At 50.6% G+C, this 19,344-nt stretch overlaps 1 protein-coding gene across 4 annotated transcripts in view; it reads left to right on the top strand.

The window, feature by feature from the left end:
* The first annotated feature begins 353 nt into the window (after window positions 1-353).
* The window catches only part of ADAMTS17 (ADAM metallopeptidase with thrombospondin type 1 motif 17), a 327,264-nt gene continuing 308,273 nt past the window's right edge, over window positions 354-19,344 (top strand). For all 4 annotated transcript variants that reach the window (XM_013060100.2, XM_045070851.1, XM_045070852.1 and 1 more), the window contains exons 1-3: window positions 354-515; window positions 988-1,358; window positions 11,770-11,935. In XM_013060100.2, coding sequence (XP_012915554.2) covers window positions 437-515; window positions 988-1,358; window positions 11,770-11,935 — 616 coding nt within the window. In that variant the 5' untranslated portion in view covers window positions 354-436. The remainder of the gene's footprint in view (window positions 516-987; window positions 1,359-11,769; window positions 11,936-19,344) is intronic.

The following is a 19,344-nucleotide window of genomic DNA, read 5'->3' as shown; positions in this document are numbered from 1 at the left end:
TGGCTGTCTTCTTGGAATGCTGGGCAGCAGGGTCAGAGAGGAGTGTGACAAGGAGCACAAACTGAAGACCAGTCCGGTGTCCTCATAGGGCCTCAGCGGTAGCGCATCTCCAGGGGCTCCATGGCGCCACCTGGTGTCCCGCGCCCGCCACTGCCCAGAAACCACGTGTAAGAAAGTGCTTACAACCTAACTACGCACCCTGGTTTAGACCTGTCCTAGCCAATGGGGAATGAGGAGGCGGGGTAGAGGAAAGCGAGAGCCCAATCGCCGCCTGTTTTCCGAGGAGAAGGCGGGGCTTGGGATTTACCACGTTGGGTTTGTCCGCAGCGCTAATTACATTTTCCAAAGGCTGGAGGGCTTCACTCCGGCTGGCGCCGCCGCCTCGCGTGCTCCTGCTCCGCGGCGACCGTCCGGGGGGCTGCTCCTCCCAAGTACCATGTGTGACGGCGCCCTGCTGCCTCCTCTCGTCCTGCCTTTGCTGCTGCTGCTGGTTTGGGGACTGGACCCGGGCACAGGTAGCGCTCCCTCGCCCACCACCCCTTCCTCGCCCGTGCCTCTCGCGGCCACCACCTTCCTCCTGCCATCCCGAGGCGTCCTGGCGGCCCCCGCCTGCCTGCGCGGCCCGGCGCCGGCGGCGGAGCGCTGACAACGCTCGGGGCCGAGGGGCTGCGGGCCGCGGCCGGACGACCGGGCTCCAGGCTGCTCCTGGGCGACCGCGCCGCCGGCGGGTCTCCCGGCGCCGATGCCGCGCCGCCGTCCCCGGAGGTGCTCGGGCGGCCGCGCTGGAGCCCTTCCCCTGGTGGCGCGGGTCCCGGGCGGAGGCGCTGGCCGGCACGGAGGTGCCGCGGCGCAGGGAAGGAAGGGAGCGCCCGCTCCGGGCCGCGTTGTCCCGGCGCTGGACCCGGTGCGCGGCGGGCGGCCGGAGGGAGGGCGGGCGGCCGGGCGGGCGGGCCCCGCCGAGCTGACACGTCTCCTCTCTCCCCGCAGCTGTCGGCGACGCGGCGGCCGACGTGGAGGTGGTGCTGCCGCGGCGGGTGCGTCCCGACGACGTGCACCTGCCGCCGCTGCCCGGAGCCCCCGGGCCGCGAAAGCGCCGGCGCCCCCGCGCGCCCCCCGCCGCCTCGCGCGTCCGGCCGGGCGAGCGCGCCTTGCTGCTGCACCTGCCGGCCTTCGGGCGCGACCTGTACCTGCAGCTTCGCCACGACCTGCGGTTCCTGTCCCGCGGCTTCGAGGTGGAGGAGGCGGGAACGGCGGGGCGCCGCGGACGGCCGGCCGAGCTGTGCTTCTACTCGGGCCGCGTGCTTGGCCACCCCGGTTCCCTCGTCTCGCTCAGCGCCTGCGGCGCCGGCGGCGGCCTGGTACTGCCCGCGCCCCCTCCGGTTCTGCCCGTCGAAATGTCGCCGTGCCGGGGGGTGGTCCCCAGGGCAGGTTGGGCTGGGGGTGGCGGTTCCTGGGCGGGAAGTTCAGCCTCCAGGGCTGCTCTCACGCCGTCCAGAGGGAGCCTCCCTCTTCCCGCCCGGACCTTCCGGAGGGTCTCTGAGCAAAGACGGTGAGAGGGGAAGCAGCGGACTGCCCAGTGCCTGCCACTGGCTGTGCGGAAGCTCTGAAGTACAAGGGGACTGTGCAGTCCTGGGGTTGCCCAGGAGGATACGCAGCAGCCCGCCCAGGGGAGCACAGGTCCGGCAGGGAGGAAACCTTGTCAGGCCCCTAGAGGGAGAGGCGCACTTCTCTCATATTTACTTGTATCTGCATAGGTGTGTATGTGTCTCTGTCACGGGTAACACCTCTAGGTGTGTATCTCATCCATCTGTTCTTGGATGTGGAGGTAGGGTAGTAAGCATTCACCGCCATGCTGTCCCTCTTGAGTCTTTCTGTACCCGGAAAAGGAAATTTTGACGGGGGTCCCCCGTCAAGCTACTAACCTCTTCTTAGTTGAACGTGAGAACCAAGAGAGAGGGTGTTGGACCCTTTGTTCCTTTATACCACGGGCAAGTATGTGTCTGGTAGCCACCTTCAGCCAGGTCTGGGGGGTGCTTACATTGGTGATAAGGCCCTGTTCCTGTCCCCAGGAGCTCCCTTGCTGGGGCAATAGCTACCCCACCCCCGGGGACCTTGCCCTGCCGCATTAGAAGTACCTGTGCCATGCTCAGAGGGGCAGGGGACGTTTTCGTGCACCCCTGCCCTGCTTATGCTCACACTTGATCCCTGTACACCGGTGCCCAGCCGCATGCTTCTCAGCTTCTCCATCTATCCCCCTGGGAGCGCACATGGCTGGCAGATGGGCTGCCCCCAGAAGAGCCTGGTGTGGCTCGGAGTGTGAGACACCGGGTTGTTTCTGTATCTTCTGTCATGGCTGGCCTCTGGGAGAGCGGTTTCTGATATTCTTCTGTGCCAGTTCTTCCCTGGCAGAAGAAAACTGCTTCCTGCACCTCCACCTTATCTTGCTCCGCCGTCTCGAATTCTCTAGCCCTTACCCACATAGTATGTGACCAGTCTTAGAGAATCTGCAGCAGAGCTAGAGAGCCTGGGGGTCCGAGTCTTTATGTAAGACTTCTGCTTTCCTCCCAACTCTGCAGAGGATCTTGGGTGGTCATTTCCTAGGATTTCCCAAGCTTTCACTAGCTCTCCTTGCAGGATTTTTTTTCTGAGTCCTGATCAGAATGTGATCTACTTTTACTGGGCTGGAAGAAATTGGCGTCTTTGGTTAAACAAGGAAAATGGACCGTGGAGGCAGCCTGTTAGGAGCTAATGTGGAACAGGGGCAGAGAATGTGGGCTGCGGGTGAGGAGGCTGAAGGAGGAGTGAGAAAGGCTCAGATCACCGTAGGACTCGGGTCAAGGCTGTATCATGTTCTGGGAGGGACTGGAAGGCCCACATCATTTTTCCTGTTTTTGCCAAAGTGTTTAAAGTCTAGGTCACATCACTGTACTGTACATGGAAACATCTGAATCTCATTTGCTGCGGTTTGGTGAGTTTCTGTAGAGGTCAGAGTTTACACTTCTCGGTGTAAAGTTTCCAGCGAGGAGCAGCTATCTGTGAAGGAGCTGAGGGTGGAAATCTGGATAACATTGATTCCAAATCCTCACCGAGTTGAACGCGGGGCCCTCACAGATGGCATCTGAGCTGTGCTCACTGTGCGAAGGTTCCCGTCAGTCCTCCCGCGTTCGGAAAGACTGTGCTTCCCTTCGGCACCATGTGAGGGCGCTGTGCTTTAGATAAAAGAACCCCGCCAAGAGTCTGCGTTCAGTGTGTACCAGCTGCGGGTGGACCTCTAAGACTTTAGATTCTGAAATTCCTGCAGCAGCAGACACTTCTGGTGTTTAGTCTGCCGTGTTCATCCTATCCGTGTGAGCAAAACATCGGACACTTCCTCCTAAGTGCCCTCTGCAGAGGAAGGGCTGAAGGCAGGGAGGAGGTGACTCCGGGCGGCCCTCTTGGTTGCATGGGGTAGTCCTGAGACGTGTGGGAAAGCAACAGGATCTCAGGATAGCCAAGTTTGCAGGGCCCTCTACCTCGCTTGGATTTTGGCTCTCGAATGTGCTCCAGACGGTTCAGGTGGGTGGTAATGTGTCGGTTACTGCCTCGGGAAGTGGAATGCAGCATGTATGTTGTGTGTCTGTGAGGACAGCCTCAACCGCAAAGTTTGGGAGAGGAGCCATAGCAAGTAGGAGATTTGTGATGTCCACAGATGGGAGCATTCCAAAGCCACCTTGGATCTAAAGGTCATGTAGAGCCTGGGGTTGGCAAACTTTTGCTAGAAAGGACCAGACAGTGAAATATTTTAGGCCTCGTGGGCCATATGGTCTCCGTCACGGTTAAGTCCACGCCGTCCTTTTAGTGCAGAAACGCCGTAGACAGTAAATAAACAGATGGGCATGGCTATACTCAATAAAACTTTATTCCGATGTTGAGTAGCAATTAAATCCTGATGCATCAAACATCTCCCAAATGACTTAGCGGCGAGTGTACGGTGCAGGGGAATGTGGGCTCTGTTCCCGGTTGCGTGGCGTCTGTGCTGTCTCCAGAGAGGTTTGGTATCTGTTTAAAGCAGATGCATAATTAGAGTAGATCATTACTTGTTTATGGGGCATGAAGCATAAATCTCGTGTTACATTTCACCTCTTCTGCTTTGGACTGTGGGCAGAGGCGTGGGCCGCTGGTGTTCTCCCTCACTTATCTTGAAAAGCTATGCAAACTGCACTTCTTGGCTCTTTGGAGACCCTAGGTGCAAGTAATAATTGTTTTCTGTTTATGCTTCTTCGTTTTATTTACGTCTCAGGGAGCCCTTAGACATTACCTAAGTTTTTGGAAGAGTTTCTATAACCATACAGTTTCAAAGCAATGAACTTTGGGTATGAGAGGCAGGTATTTCCACCCCCAGAGAATTTGTGCAAGTTTGGATCAGCTGCTTCCTGTGAACGGGGCCAGCGCCTGCAAGGCCTGCAGAATTGGGATCAGGTTAAACTTCACCCGAGCGGGCAGCATAGGAATTTTAAGTGATAGACTGTGTCAGGGTCTGAAAAATCCTGAAATGAACGGATGAAGGGGCTGTTTTCCATCCCCACACATGAGGACAGAGAGTGGGGGAGGCCCCTGCCTGTGGGGTTGGTCTGCTAAGCCGTAGCCGGTGTTCCTTAATGAATGTAGGCTCCAGAGGGTCCTCCCACCTGCCTCTGTCCCTCCCTTCTGGGCCAAGGCTGTGGCCTGCTGAGGCCAGCAACGAGAGAAATGTTGAGATCAGACAGGACACCCAGGAGCCCTGGGCCACGGAACTTGAAAAAGCCATACCCATTCGCCAGGCCACCCTAGAGAGAGACAAAGTCAGGGATGTTCCTGGAAGGCTTTCCCTGGATTCACAGCCACACTCTGTGGGATCTGTCATTCCGGTTGGCCCCTGGAGTTGACCTGATGGCCCAGTCCAACCTGGCTCTGGCTGATCAGCTCGACGGAAGCACACGGGCCACTTTGGTGGCACATCATTTGTGGTCTACTCAGGGGCTTTGCAGGAATGCTCGTCTCTGTTCCGTGGGGGTAGGCCAATGGAACAGAGTGGGGCAGGGTCAGTCAGTGAGCAGGTGGCATGGCAGTTTTGGGGAGCTCCATAATTAAGAGGGCAGCCTGCTTTTCCATGACTCCTCTGATCAAGGGGACAGGTTTGGGAGGTTGCCGTCTCTTCCTTTGGAATGATCAGACCCTTTTGATTGATTATAAAATCACTTAGCTTTTTAATACAGCATCCCTTGATTGCACACAGCCAGACAGGAATCCTCTAGGGCAGTAATAGTACAGTTTGGAGACCATTTGGAAGGGAGCATGTCCTACATGTCCTACATGTCCCACAGTGTCCTACATCATCATATTGGTGCCTGTGTGGTGAAGGCACAGAGTCCTAAGAGAGTCATCACTATTTATTACCGAAGAACTCATTGCTTGCAGTATAAATGTATTTGGAAAATGCACACACTTTTTTTTTTTTTTTAAGATTTTATTTATTTGAGAGAGAGAGCATGGCGGGGGGAGGGTCAGAGCGAGGAGCAGACTCCCTGCTGAGCAGGGAGCCCAATGTGGACTTGATCCTGAGACTCCAGGATCGTGACCTGAGCCGAAGGCAGACACTTAACCAACCGAGCCACCCAGGCACCCTGCACACACGTTTTTAAAGCCTCATAAAAAGAAACAGTTGAGTGGGTATTAAGGATGTTAAGGAAAAGAGGGAAAAGACAGTGTGAAGTTGGGAGGTGTGGAGGATTTGAAGGGAAGACCCTGGATGGGAGAATTCTAAGGTATTGCCCTCTTCCTCTGGAAGGACATGCTTGCAGCCTCACAGTGACTCTCCACCCCGACTGCTCACGGGCCTCGTGGTGGCCATGCGTGCTCCCCAGTCCTACCTACAGTCCAAAACTAGATTTCCGCATCTGAACTTTTATGTAGTTGGCAACATTGTAAAAAAAGAAAAAAAGCACAAGATGGGATGATAAACCAAAGACGTCTTAGACTGATTGCATTCTTGAGGCTTATTTCCTGAGCTTTGAAATGTTGCAGCTGCCTGGGTTTGGACGCGTGCAATGGGGGACGGTTGTGCAGCTGGTACATTGGAGGGAGCCACGCATGGTCACTGCTGATCCTTTCCCTATGCCCGCCTCTGCACACAGATGCACGGTCACGTTCTCGTTCTTTAGGAAATGAGGCTTCACGGGCGCTTGGGGCTGTGATCCTAAGTGAGCCACCTCGCCTGCACGGTCCCGTCTGCAGCCCCAGGAAGAGTAAATAACATCAGCCTCATGTGGCTGTTGATAAGAATGAAGTAAGATAAAGTCTGTGAAATCATTTAGGACGAGCCTGGCCCAATAAGGCATTAAAAACATGTTTCTTCCGTTGTCCTCTGGGGCCCAGACTTTTCCAGTTATAAATCCACCAGTCAGTCAACACTGTTGACTAAACAAACAGATCATTATCACACACCTGCCCTGGGTAGGACAGGTGGGTTCTGGTGGGTTTGCAGCAAACCTCAGGAGTATAACGTGGGGCCTGTCTCGGAAGGAGCCTACACTGGAGCTTACAGGGTGGCCGAGGGGTAGAGCAGTGGTGGCTCTGGGGTGGGGTGGGGTCTCTGGGGAGAGGATTAGAGCAGAAACAGGTGGGCCTCCCATTCTAAGAGGAAGGAATGACGGCAGAGCCTCCAAGGCCAAGTTCTTGCCTCCAAGGCCAAGTTCTTCCCTAGATCGGGGCCCACGAGGTGGCTACGTGATGGGAGTGGGAGTGGAGATGGTTATCTTAGGAGATGGTAGGAAAAGAACTGAACAGATAAGCATGGGGATGAAGTGAGCCATCTAATTGGTTGGTGACTGCCTTAGGTTGGGGACCAACCTAAGGCATTTCAGATTTATCGTAGAGTAGTTGTTCTCAGCTCTGTTCCCGGGAGGATTCCTTACTCTCATTGCTGGGCCCCATCTCCAGAGTTCCTGAGCCAGTCTGGGTGGGCCTGGAGCTTGGACTCCTAACAGGTTCCTAGGTGCTGCTGCAGGCTGGGGACCACGTCGTGAGGATCACTGGGCTCAAGGCAATGAGGAGCATTTCTGGCCTTTGACTGGGGGGTGGGGGACGGCTAGTGATAACGCCGTGGGGGGCACTGGAAAAGGAGGGCGCCTGCAAGCACGAGGTGACGAGCCTCAAATCTTGGGTTGTGGAAGTTAAGCAAGGTGTTTATGCAAGAGAGAATCTGAAGGAAGAGCTGCCCGTCTTTGTGACCGGCTGTAGTGATCAGAACGGGGGAGAAGACGGCGGTGACTGGTCCACGTTATGGGGGCAGAGGCTGGTTTTGGGAAGAAGACCAAGAATCTGTTTAGGTACCTGACATTTGCAGAGACAGCAGCTGACCTTTGAAGGGGGTCTCTGGGTGGCACTCCAGGATGGGGGCAGTGGGACTCAGCATGGAGGCTGGGAAGCCCTTCTTGCCTTTGTGGGGTTTGGCATGCTCCTGCCACAGAAGCTCCTCTGAGGCCCCTGAAAAAGGCGGAGGCAGGTGCAGGAGGGCCTGTCGTCACAGGATTGTTTTTCCTTTTTGGAAGCAGACTTGGCTCACGCAGGAAGGAGACTAACAACCCCATTTGCTCTGTACTCTTGAACCACCCACGCTAACCTGTCGATGGGGAGAGGACCCCCCTGACACTCACGCTGGCTAACCAAGAAGCCACAGCTTCCTGAAGAAGGGATTCAGAGAGTTCCCTGGGCCCTGAAGTCCCAGCGAGGTGGACAGTCATGTGGCGGTGTCCCCTCAGGTGTGCCCTTCAGTCTCGGAGCATCCGCAGGACAGAGACTATATGTGTATTTTTAATGTTATTTTAAAAGCATTTGCTCCATTCTGCTGAGAAGTCGTGCTGATGTCCACAGGTGAGAAAAGTCCATATGTCTTTCATGCATTTTGCACGAGGCCAGGAGGACTTATGGCGCTTCGGATCCTGGGCCAGAGTTAACAGCCCCTGATTTGTAACGCTCTCCTAAGGCAGCATAGAAACGCTTCAGACCATCCCCCAGAACAAAGAGAATCGCCAGGGAGCCACTCAGAACTGTTACAGCCTGATGCATTTTATTGGATGCACATTGCTTTGGGAGGATAGTGTGCATTTTAGCGAACTGCTGATTTCTCTTTTAAGAGCACCACTTCTGGAGGATGACCTCGCCCTTTCAAACCAGGCGGCCCCTGGTCCCCCGCTCTGTCTGCCACAGGCATTCCCTTACAGCTCTGCGTCTTCGGATGAAGTCTGAAGGCCGCTTTCATCTCCCACAACCTCAGGATCATTGCTGCTGTCGCTTGCTGTCCTTGGTATGACACGGAGGCCTTGGGAAGACATCCCTGGGTCTTGTTTCTCAGCATAGGTGGTGACCAGGGGATGAATGCCAGTCCAAACAGCCCCGCCCAGCTTCTGGGGCCACCGGGAAGCTGGGGGCTGGAAGCCGGGCCAGGGAAGAGCCCCAGGGTCAGAGGAAGGTCCAGTTCAAACCCAGGCTACCTTCAGACATCTCAGTCAAGGCAGGAGGTGGCCAGTGTCTCCAGCACCTAGCTAAAAGCTAGCAGGGTGCTTCTCAACCCTGACTACACTTTGAGATCTCCTGGTGAGCTCTTAGTACCAGGGCCTGAGTCCCTGCTCCCTTCCCCCCAACTCCTGACAGATTCTGGTTCAGTTGGCCCAGAGTGAGGCCTGGGCATCAGGAGTTTCCCACATGGCTCTCCTGTGTAGCCAGAGATGAGAGCCTGTGAGTAAAGGGGACTGCAGAAACGCCCTGCTAGTCCAGTCCATTCCACTGCATTCCAATCCATTCTCTTTTACTCTGTTTGCATTTTCCTGAGTAACTTCTGTGGCAGATACTGGAAAAAAGAGAGCTAATTGTGATCCTGTCTCAAAGGAACAAACGATCAGGTGGTGGCAGATGCCCCATAATGCAGCGGGCAGGGAGGAGGAAGAGGGAAGGATAAGGAGGGTGGGCGAGTGTTTGCCCTGGGGCTAGATGGTGTGTGTGTGTGTGTGTGTGTGTGTGTGTGTAGGGGGCACAAGTGGCACTTTTCAGCAGCACATTTTATCCTTGGTAATGTGATGACAGGATGAGCATGAAGAGACATGTCAGGGAGTCTTGGGACAGCCTGAGACTGGGGGAGGGAGGGAGAGGCTAAGTCCTTCCTTGCTCTGGCTCTGCAGGGTGAGGGCTGTGCCGGGCCCCTTTGCTCCTGGGTGCTAGTCCTGGCCATGCCCGCTTGCAAGCCGGGTCCCAGGAAGCTAAGAGCTGCCAGGTAGAGTCAGACTGTCAGTCCACGTAATCATCTTACCATTGTTACCACTGTCCTCCCCAAAGGGCTGGAAACCAGCATGCGGGTCCCTGCAAACAAGACCTGCTACAGCGAAGGGGCTACTTCTGCTGGTGGTTTGGGTGTGTGCACCTGTGTGCCACGCCCCTGTGTCACAATGCATGAGAGTTACCCATTCCCTGGCCTTTTACACCATTGCTTATGAAGGCGAGCACTAGACCGAACGGGTACCTGGCTTTGAAAGGGCTAGACCCAAGGGGGCTCGTGACCTGCCAAAGCCAGAGCATCTGAGGCAGAGTTCAAGTTGAGTGTATCCTCTAGGGAGCATGGAGTGCCTTCCATGTGGGGCTCATCCCACGTGCTCTGCCCCACTTACCAACTTTACTGTGACCCATGGAAGTGTTCACCGCAGTGAGATGTGTGTTCTGTACTGAGGATTTCTTTAGGTGCAGCCCCGGCGGGGCTCTGCGTGCCCCGCCCCCCTGTCACCCGGCCACCTTCTGCTTCCACTCATTCCATCTCCCCAAAGTATCTTCGTGAGCAAATTTACGTCCTCACTTCAAAGGAGAGGGAAGAAAGCTGTGCTTTCCCGCGGGTCATGCAATGCCACTTCAAGACAGTTTTATTTGGGCAGTAAAATCTCGGAGTTGTTCTTGGCAGAAGTTCTAATGAAATGGAAACCTTGAAATCTGCTAGGAGCTGGAAGTAAGTTCTCACCCTGTGTTTTGGGGACTTCTCCTGTGTTTTGGAGGCGATCTCATGAGTTGATCTGGTTTACTTTCGGAGAGGTTTGGTGTCCAGACATCCTCTCCGACTGCCGAGGAGATCTGCCATTTGGCTTGAGCCAGCTCTGTCCTAAGACCAGAGGCCTTGCTCTGCTGGAGAGCAGAGGTTTGGGTCACATGGGGGCTAGTTAGAAATGCACGTTCTCGGGGCCTACCCAAGACGCCCAGGTGGTTTTCACATGCAGTGGACTTTGAGAAGCACTGCTTCCATGTGATGTGGACTTTAGAAAAGAGGCTCAGGATGGGGAGAGGAGAGATGATGCTCATTTCAGCCAAAACCAACCTGTGAGCTGCGGACTCTGTTTAGCTAGGATGGTCCTGGGCATCCACCTGGAGGAGGCGCCGTGGGCCGCGCAGCCCAGCGTGCAAACTCAGGTCCTCTAGCCCGGGGCCCAGTGGGGTTCCTTGATGGAGGTTTACCTTGCTCTGTTGACACCACAGAAGGGAAGCTAGTAGCAGGCATCCCAGGGAAGGAGCACAGATCGGTTTCATGTGTCACCATTGGTTCTAAGAGCTGGGAAGAGTTCTCTGCACCATATAAATGTATTTTAGATAAGATTCACTCTATTAAAGGAGCAAATTAAAAATCTTAGTTCTTGAATTTTTCCTTGCATTTACAAGTTGTGTCCTATTTCTAATCTAGCAAGTGTTTTAAACTCTTTATTGAAGTATAATTAACAGTGTTATATTAGTTTCAGGCATACAATATGATTCAAAAATTCCATACATTTTCCCAGGCTCCTCTAGATAACTATACTCTTAATCCTCTTTATCTCGAAGGTTTTTTGCAATCCTTTTCAAGGAAGCTTTAGATAATATTGGGCGCCTCTTGTAAATTTGGTGATTAACAACCTGGGAACCTTTAAAACTATTTAAAAATGTAACATAGTTTTTTTTCCCCAAGTTCTCTGTTTGGCTGAGAAGCCCTTTGCAAGTATTTCAGTGATCGCTACAAACCCAGTAAGTTAGTGCTACAAACCCAGTAAGTTAGTCCTACAAACGTGGGAGGTCTTAAGTTCTCTGACACATTCTAATACCACTTCTAAACTTACTAAGATTTTAAAATCACAAATCTAAGCCCGTGATGAACGTTAAATTAGGTTCACAAATCCCATCAATGGATAGACTCTGTCGATTTCTCTTAAACACCACAAGTTCTGAAAGAATGTACAAATCCCCTGCCACAAAGCTATTGATATATTGATACATTGATATTGATACAGGACTGGCTCCATTGTCTTTCATTCTCAATATCTCCAGGAATAAGAGGCATTTCCTCCCCCTCATTAAGGATGTCCTTGTCATTCATCCCCAACAGCTTTGGCATCATCAAGTAGACTTTTGGAGGCTGATTTTAAAAATAATTTTTAAAAGACAGTTTTTTTCTATTACTAATAATATGTTTTTCTGAAAGTGAACCTGGGAAGTCAGTGCTGCCGGATGTTATCTCAGCACCCCCGACCCCACGCCGTGCCCCTCTCCCCAACACAGCCATGGGGTTGGATGTTTCAAGGCCCACAGAGGCTCCTTCTTGGGTTCAGTGAATCAGAGCACCCTGTAAAGCAAAAGCCCAGACGTGAGGCCCAGGCCATAGCCAGGCGGCCTGGCTGCCCTCGGGTTGTCGGGGTTGTGGCTGTGCGTGAACGAGGGTGATTCATGTCCCGTCTTCCTCTTTCTGGGCAGGTTGGCCTCATCCAGCTTGGGCAGGAGCAGGTGCTCATCCAGCCCCTCAACAACTCCCAGGGCCCGCTCAGCGTGAGGGAGCATCTGGTCAAGCGCAAATGGTCCTCGGCACCCAGCCCCTCCACCGAGGCCCAGGGTCCTGGGCAGCTCTGCCAGGTTCTAACAGGTGAGTCACGGGAAACAGCATGCTTGACCACACATGCCGTTCGGCACCACTGCACATCCCCAGACACACTCGAGTCCTGTGAGCAACCACCTACATTCCCCTGTATTTTGAAGCTGTTTTGTTTATCTCCCCTTAGGCCACTGCCTTCCCCCTCTCTGTCTGGATTAGTGTTGGCGTTTCCTGTATAGGAGCCCTTTGGAAAGGAAAGGCTCCCAGGATCTCCTTGATTCAGTGCCCCAGCTGTATAGATCAGGAAAGAGTTGAGGTCCCCCACAATACAGTGGCGTACTTCTTACCAAATTCTGGGGGGCAGAGCTAGGAGAATTGCCTCCCTCCCAGGCCAGAGCTGGCTCTTCAGTGTTGGGGAGTGTTCCTCAGACCTGGCTGCACCCTGGAGGGCCTCGGGAGCCGTGATTCTCCGCAGCATCAGAGTCAAGGTCTGGGACCCTGTCATCTGCACGTTCTCAGCCCAGCGGGACTTCCTGAATCAGAACCTGGCAGGGTGGGGGGGCGGTCCAGGAATCAGTCGCTTCACAGGTGCTTCTGATGGGTGCTCAGGTGTGGAAACCACTGCTTTATGTGATGCCTGGCACTGGTGTGTCCCCCAGTGTTGGTCTGGGGTGTGACTGGGGTGTCCTTGTTTTTAGAGGTGATTCTACTAAGTCTCTTGGGGTGAGAACCCAGGGTTCTTATATTCTGTGCCTCTCTCTATTCGAGTGACCTGTGGACTCAAGGTCAGGTGTTTAAGGACACCTCACAGAAATGGTCATGGCTATGTCACCAGCAGTCTTCTTGTGAGTGTCCCCTGATAAAGATGGCTGTTCACGGGTGGCATTTCCTCCCCAGCCTGAGGGAGCAGAGCCCATGGCTGAGCTTTGGAAGTTGTGCTTTTGTAGTTTAAAGACTTACTCTCTGGATTTAAAAAAAAAAAACAAAAAAACTAGTGTCTCTGTTTGGTATTCCAGTGACCTCAGAAATACATCCGTGCTCGGACCCTCCTTTAGGACAGCTTTCAGATGTACGAGCAAGCCTTGCAGCCCAGCTCAGTTGTTGCCTGTAGACCCGACCTCATCCAGGGAGTGGCCCTCTTTAGCTGGTCTGCATCAGCAGGGAGATAGTGGGGGTGATTTTGCTGAATCCAGGCCATCTATGAAACCCCGGCAGAGCTCCGAGGGATGGAGAATGCCACCGTACATGAGAGTTTGGGCTCTGCTCCTTCCTATCGCCTTACAAAAGTAGGGGAAGGTGGACCTCAGCAGGAAATGACCAGTAACTAAAACATGCTCTTGACTCCGAAGCACGGGCTTGGGGTAGTTGGTCGGTTGTATGTCTGGGCCTGAAGTTGGGGTGTTCTTTTAAACATCAGGCCCCTGAAAATCTTGGTAGAAGAGTTTTTTGTTTGTTTGTTTTGTTTTGTTTTTAAATCTGCCTTCGAATGACTGTTGGTCATTCTACATCTGTGTGCATTTACTGCGTAATCTGAATATGTCGTTTCAGAGGCAGGGGGATGAGACCAAGGCAGTGGGTCTCAGGGCTGGAGAGGCTTAACAACTACTCCCGCGTGGGTCCTGCTCCTGGAGAGCTGTTGTCACTGGTCTGGAGCACGGTCTGGGCATCTGGTGATTTAAAAGCTCACCAGCTGTTCCTAGGGTTCAGCTGGTGTTGAGAACCGCCACACTAAGGGGTATTAAACCTGAGTAACAGCACTGGTGGGCCATCAGAAGTGGGTTTTTCAGGTGAGAACCACCCGGCAGGGGCCCACAATGAAGTCCAAGGGCAAGTACGTATTATTCTCACTTTTACCTCAATTCAAGCTGGCGCTCATTGACTGCTGGTCTGGATCGGAAACCTAGGGTGCTTGTGGATGATACCATAGAATATTTGTCTCATTACTCCCCGCCATCCTCTTTAGGTGCATGCACGACCCCCGGGATTGCTGACAATGTGATAAATTGCGCTCGGGTTTGCATTTTTTGTCCCTGAGACTGTGATCAAGGCGCACTTTTGATGGAGTGTTGAGCCTATAATGGAGGAAATTAAATGAAGACATCCTGGGTGGGGAGGATGTGATAGAAACGACGTTAAAATAAGAGCAGTTGTGCAAGAAATCTCTGAATTTGCTTAAAAAGTCCTCTCCCCTTCGCTGCCTCCACTTCTCATGTCATTGTGCTCTGCGGTGCTAGAGTGATGTAAGGCCAGCGCAGACTGTGTCCCAGGTAGGAGCACAGATGCCGGAGAAGGGTATCTATTTCCTTCTAGTTCTTCTTGCTTTGGGTGACATACTCCATTAATTTTATTCCTGTGTTGAGAAAGATCATGGGCCTTCTAATAGGTTTAGTCAATAAAGCAGTCAGGCCCTCTCAAGGGTGGGTTGACTTCCTGGGAATCTAGAAATTCCATTGAGAAGTTGAGAAAATCAATTCGCTGGGAAACCAGCAAGATACATTTTTGGCTTCCTGGAAACAGGAATGAGATGAATCATCCAGGATTTCCTATGGGAACATATTCTTTAGGGTTGAACATGGCTGTTCTAGGTGTCCTTGTGCTTTGCCTTGGATCTTGTGTTACCCCAACCTTGCACCTGGCCTACGAGTAACCAGCTGGCCTTGCAGGTGGGGAAGAGTCTGACAATTCTTCCTTCTTCATGAGGCGCTCCATTTACCTGGGAGCTGAAATGTGGTCAGCCACCCTGTTCTCTAGGTGGACAAAGGGACTAGCCCAGGGACAAGGCCACCTGGAAGGACCCACTGCCTTCTCATAGGTAGTACTGAGATTGCATTTCTAGCAGGCTTTGGGGCTCCCAGGGAGAGGATAGGCTGATCCTATTACCTTTATAGCTTCTTATTTTTAGGACCTTATAAAATGATTCATAAAGTGTCACTCCAGATTGGAACTTGGCATGAAAAATGTGGAGTCTGCGAGCCTTCCTTCCTTTCTTTCTTTTCTTCTTTTTTCTTTTTGGGTCACAGCATGGATTTTTGAAGGTTTTGGGGGTTATTCTCAGCAGCAAAAATGGTACTTTGGATTATTTTGAAACATTTCTCAGTTTTCTTTTTTTTTTTTTTTTTTTTTTTTTTTTTTTTTTTTTTTTTTTTTTTTTAAGATTTTATTTATTTGACAGAGAGAAATCACAAGTAGGCAGAGAGGCAGGCAGAGAGAGAGAGAGAGGAGGAAGCAGGCTCCCTGCTGAGCAGAGAGCCCGATGCGGGACTCGATCCCAGGACCCCGAGATCATGACCTGAGCCGAAGGCAGCGGCTCAACCACTGAGCCACCCAGGCGCCCCCATTTCTCAGTTTTCAAAGCTTTCTTTTTGTCTTCTATGTTCATTTTAATTTCTCTGGTTGGATTCAGTTTAGAATCTCCCCGATTTTCATAGGCTTTAGTAACAATTTCAATCTCTGTGTCCTCCATCATGGGACGCTTAACATGGGATGGTCGAGGTAGATGGCAGAACATTAACACTTCCTACAAGGCCCTGTCAGGTTAGGAAACCTATTGTGTTTCGGTGTGTTTGTTAAAACACAGATACACCATCCTGCAACAACATTGATGTCTGCTTTATGTAGACATCATTTACGATTGTTTCAGAAAACCGCTGTAGTTATTTTGTAGTATTGTTTGCCTCATTTGTAGTGTTATAAAGTGAATTGTAATGAGGATTTAGAAGGTGCTGTAGCTCTTTAGAAACTGTGTATTGCCAATTTATGCAGTCGTTTGCCTAACAATTGTACATATGGTCCGGAATAAGTCATTGGTTGGGACTCGTGTTTTATGTCCATTAAGATTCTTTTGGTTGGAAATGACAGACATCAGACCAGCGTCACCACCCAGCACATCAGTGCCCTGGGCTCATGGAACCAAGGAGCAGAGCAGGAGGCTCGACCTCAGGTAGGCCTGGCCGGCCTGGGCTTCTCAGCAATTGTTTCTCTTTCTCTGAGAGCCTATCCTCAGCCAGCTTGTCTTGTAGTGACAACGAGGCAGCAGGGCTCAGGAGACGAACTCTCTTCTTTAATGGGGAGTTGAGGCGGGTTGATCTGGATTGGAACTTTACCTGCTTTTGGGTCTCCACTGGTGTCCCATGTCTTGAGGCAGGACTGGAAGAGCCTAGATCTCAGTCCCCACATCACTGTGGAGGTGCCATTCTGCTCTCTGTTCTTGTCCCGGCATCCTGCAGGCCACCATACTTGGAAAAAGTCTGGTAGAGAAGATTCAGGGCACCCCTGCTCCAGATCTAATCCATCCTCTCAGCTCACACAGTTGATAAGGACTTGGCTGGTTTCCTCGGACTAACACAAGATCCTCTGTTTGCCGCTGTTTCAGCTCCTCATCCTGCCTGTGCCACAGGGAATGCATGTGGCTGCTGGTCTTTGCTCACTTAGGAGGGGCTCAATCCCTCAGGACCGCGGAGATTTAGTTCTTACTCCCAAATTCATCGAGACCTCAGGTCTCCAGTGGATTAAAAAGAAATGATTTCATAGTTTATTCAGTGTTTTTTGTTGTTGTTTCAGTGGTGGTGATGGTCTCCTATGTTGTTCTTCATCTCAGCTAGTAGAAGAACCCAAAATAAATGGAATTAAACATGCTACTTTGAGTTTCTCCATCTTAATCTCTTAATATTGACAGATAAAAATATTAACACGAAGAGCAGACCACCAATATTTCAAGTATTACTCCAGCAGAAAGGAAGAAGAACAGTGCTAGAAGCTTGACTCGGTCTTCCTTGGGTGTGACCCCAGAAGAGTCCCTTAATACCCATGTGTCTCTGTTGTAATTTGTTAGGGCTTCCAGAACAAAGTACCATAACCTGGGTGGCTTAAACAGTAGGCATTCATTTCCTTAAAATTCTGAAGGCCAGAAGTCCAAGATCAAGATGTCTGTAGGGTTGGTTTCTCCCAAAGTCTCTTTCCTTGGTTTGTAGATGGCCACCTTCTCCCTGTGTCCTCACACGGTCTTCCTTCTGTGCACTTCTCAGTGTTATTGCTGTGGAACACACGAGGGATGATGTGATCCTTCCAGCCCCATGGTGGAATTGGCGGGGGGGGTATGTTCTTGAGAACACTCACAAATATCTGGTAAAATATTTGGTAAAAACAAATTTGGAGAAATTAGAAATAGGCTGTACAAAGGGACCCTTTCTATAAGAATGGAGGTCATAGCTGGCTGGTCATCTGTTCACATATTTTTCTTGATAAATACTGAAATTGCTGCATAGCCTCAGACAAAGTGGAAAGGACTGAGCCACTCCGACCCTTAGTTTAATCATCTGCAGCTCAGTAATGTCATCATCTTTTTGTGTTTGTGAGTGTTACAGGTGATACTGTACAAGTTATCCCTTAGCCACTAGCAAATTTTAGCTATAGTGGCAGCTGCCGTGCTTGTAATTATTATTTGTACCCCCATTCTTCATCCTCAGGGGACCACTTAAATGCCTTCATTCTGTATTCAGTGGGAGAGAAAGAGAAACCCTACAGGGCATTGAACTAGGAGCTGAAAGCTCTCATTGTCCTTCTTGAATCCACCATTCTTGACTTTTGAACAAACCTAAAATGAAATCATGGAATCTTAGTGTTATCTAGACCAGAAGTTGCCCTGAAAGGTCATATGCTTACATTTTTCTCTCGCTTTTCATTTATTTGGCCAGTAAGTATTTGTTGACCCCCCCAGAGACTGGGAACACTGGGGTGAGCTTGACACAGCATAGTCCCTGCCTCTGGGGAGCTTATGATTTGGTGTAGAATTCAACAAATGTGGTGGATTTACGTTATTTTTAGTTCTGAGATATTTGAAACAGGCAAAAAAAAAAAAAAAAAGGCAACAACGAAAATGATCCACACGCACAAAAGGAAAACCAGAAGTCCATAAGCCCAGCATTCAGACTTAACCAAATGTTAAGATACACTATATTTGCTTCTGAACTTTTTTCTTTTTTGAGAGACAAGCATTTATGGACATGACCAAGTGTCGACCCCATCCCATATCATCCCTCTAACTTACTCCCTAGAAAAACCACCATCCTGAGAGATACATTTGTGATGCTCACTGGATGTCTGAAACCATGGGTAGTAACAAACCCCGTATCTACTGTGTTTTTTCTTATATGTATGTATGTATGATAAAGTTTATTTTATATATTAGGCATAGAAAGGGGTTAACGGCAACAATAATAAAATAAAATGATTACAACAATGTACTATAATTTAGTTAGGGGAATGCCTTTCCAGCATGTCCTCAGGTCCTGCCTCATCACTATGTCGCCTGGGCTCTGTTTTATGGATCTTCTGTTAGAGTATAAGCTACCCCTGAAGAGTGTGACGAGGCCTGCCTTCAGCCCCCTGTGCTATTCTCTTCCTAGCCTTGATCGCCAACCACCCCTTCTCCACTCTCAGCGTCTTCCTGTCTTGGCTCACCTTCCAGTCTTCAGTTCACTGCATTTTTGTATTTTGTTCAGATTTGTGGTTGCTCTCTACAGGACGGTTAGGTCCAGTAGAAGCTCATTGGCCATATTGCATTCCATATAATACTGATTTTTCGGAAATGGCTGAGGTTTGCATTGTGGTTTAGAGTTTAGGCATTTTTTTTGTATTAATAAATGCTTTATGCATACATTAAAAGAATGTATATTCTTTAATTGTTGTGAACAATGTCCTAAAGCTCAAACTTGTGATGTCAAAATCACTCTTATTTTTGACTTGCTTGGTTTATTTGTTTTAACTCGAGGTATGTTAAAAATCTCATAACTGTTGTGGTTTGACCAATTTCACCTTTCAGTTCTATCAATTTTCACTTCATGTTATGAGACGGTATTGTTTGCTGTATTCAGGTGTAGGAGCCATATTCCTGGGGAATTATTACTTTTACTATCATGTAATGGACCATTTTTTTAATCCCTAGTAAAACTTCTGGCTTCCTAGCTATGTGTACCTGATATTGCCTGAGGTTTATTTTTTGTTTTTTTGGTTTTTTTTAAGAGAGAGATCACAAGTAGGCAGAGAGGCAGACAGAGAGAGGGGGGGAAACAGGTTTCCTGCCGAGCAGAGAGCCCGATTGGGACTCAATCTCAGGACCCTGAGATCATGACCTGAGCCGAAGGCAGAGGCCTAACCCATTGAGCCACCCAGGTACCCCTTGCCTGAGTTTTTATTTTGGTCAATGTTTGCCTGATGTTTCCTTTTCCTTAAGTTTTATTTTCAGTCTTTCTCTATCATGATGTTTTATATAATTTTCTTAAAAGTATTATGTATCCAAATTTTTTAAAATGTCCAATTTGAGAATATCTGTCTTTTCATTGGTGATATTAGTGTTTTGTTGTGGTTTTTTTTTTTTTCAAGATTTTATTTATTTATTTGAGAGAGAGAGAGTGGGAGACAAGCAGACTCCTGGCTCAGCAGGGAACCCGACGTGGGGCTCA

Source organism: Mustela putorius, unplaced genomic scaffold, assembly GCF_011764305.1.
Source record: "Mustela putorius furo isolate JIRA1106 unplaced genomic scaffold, ASM1176430v1.1 tig00003972_pilon_pilon_pilon, whole genome shotgun sequence".
Lineage (NCBI taxonomy): Eukaryota > Metazoa > Chordata > Mammalia > Carnivora > Mustelidae > Mustela > Mustela putorius.
Note: the sequence above shows the minus strand (reverse complement) of the source record. Positions and strands in the feature narration are given on the sequence as shown.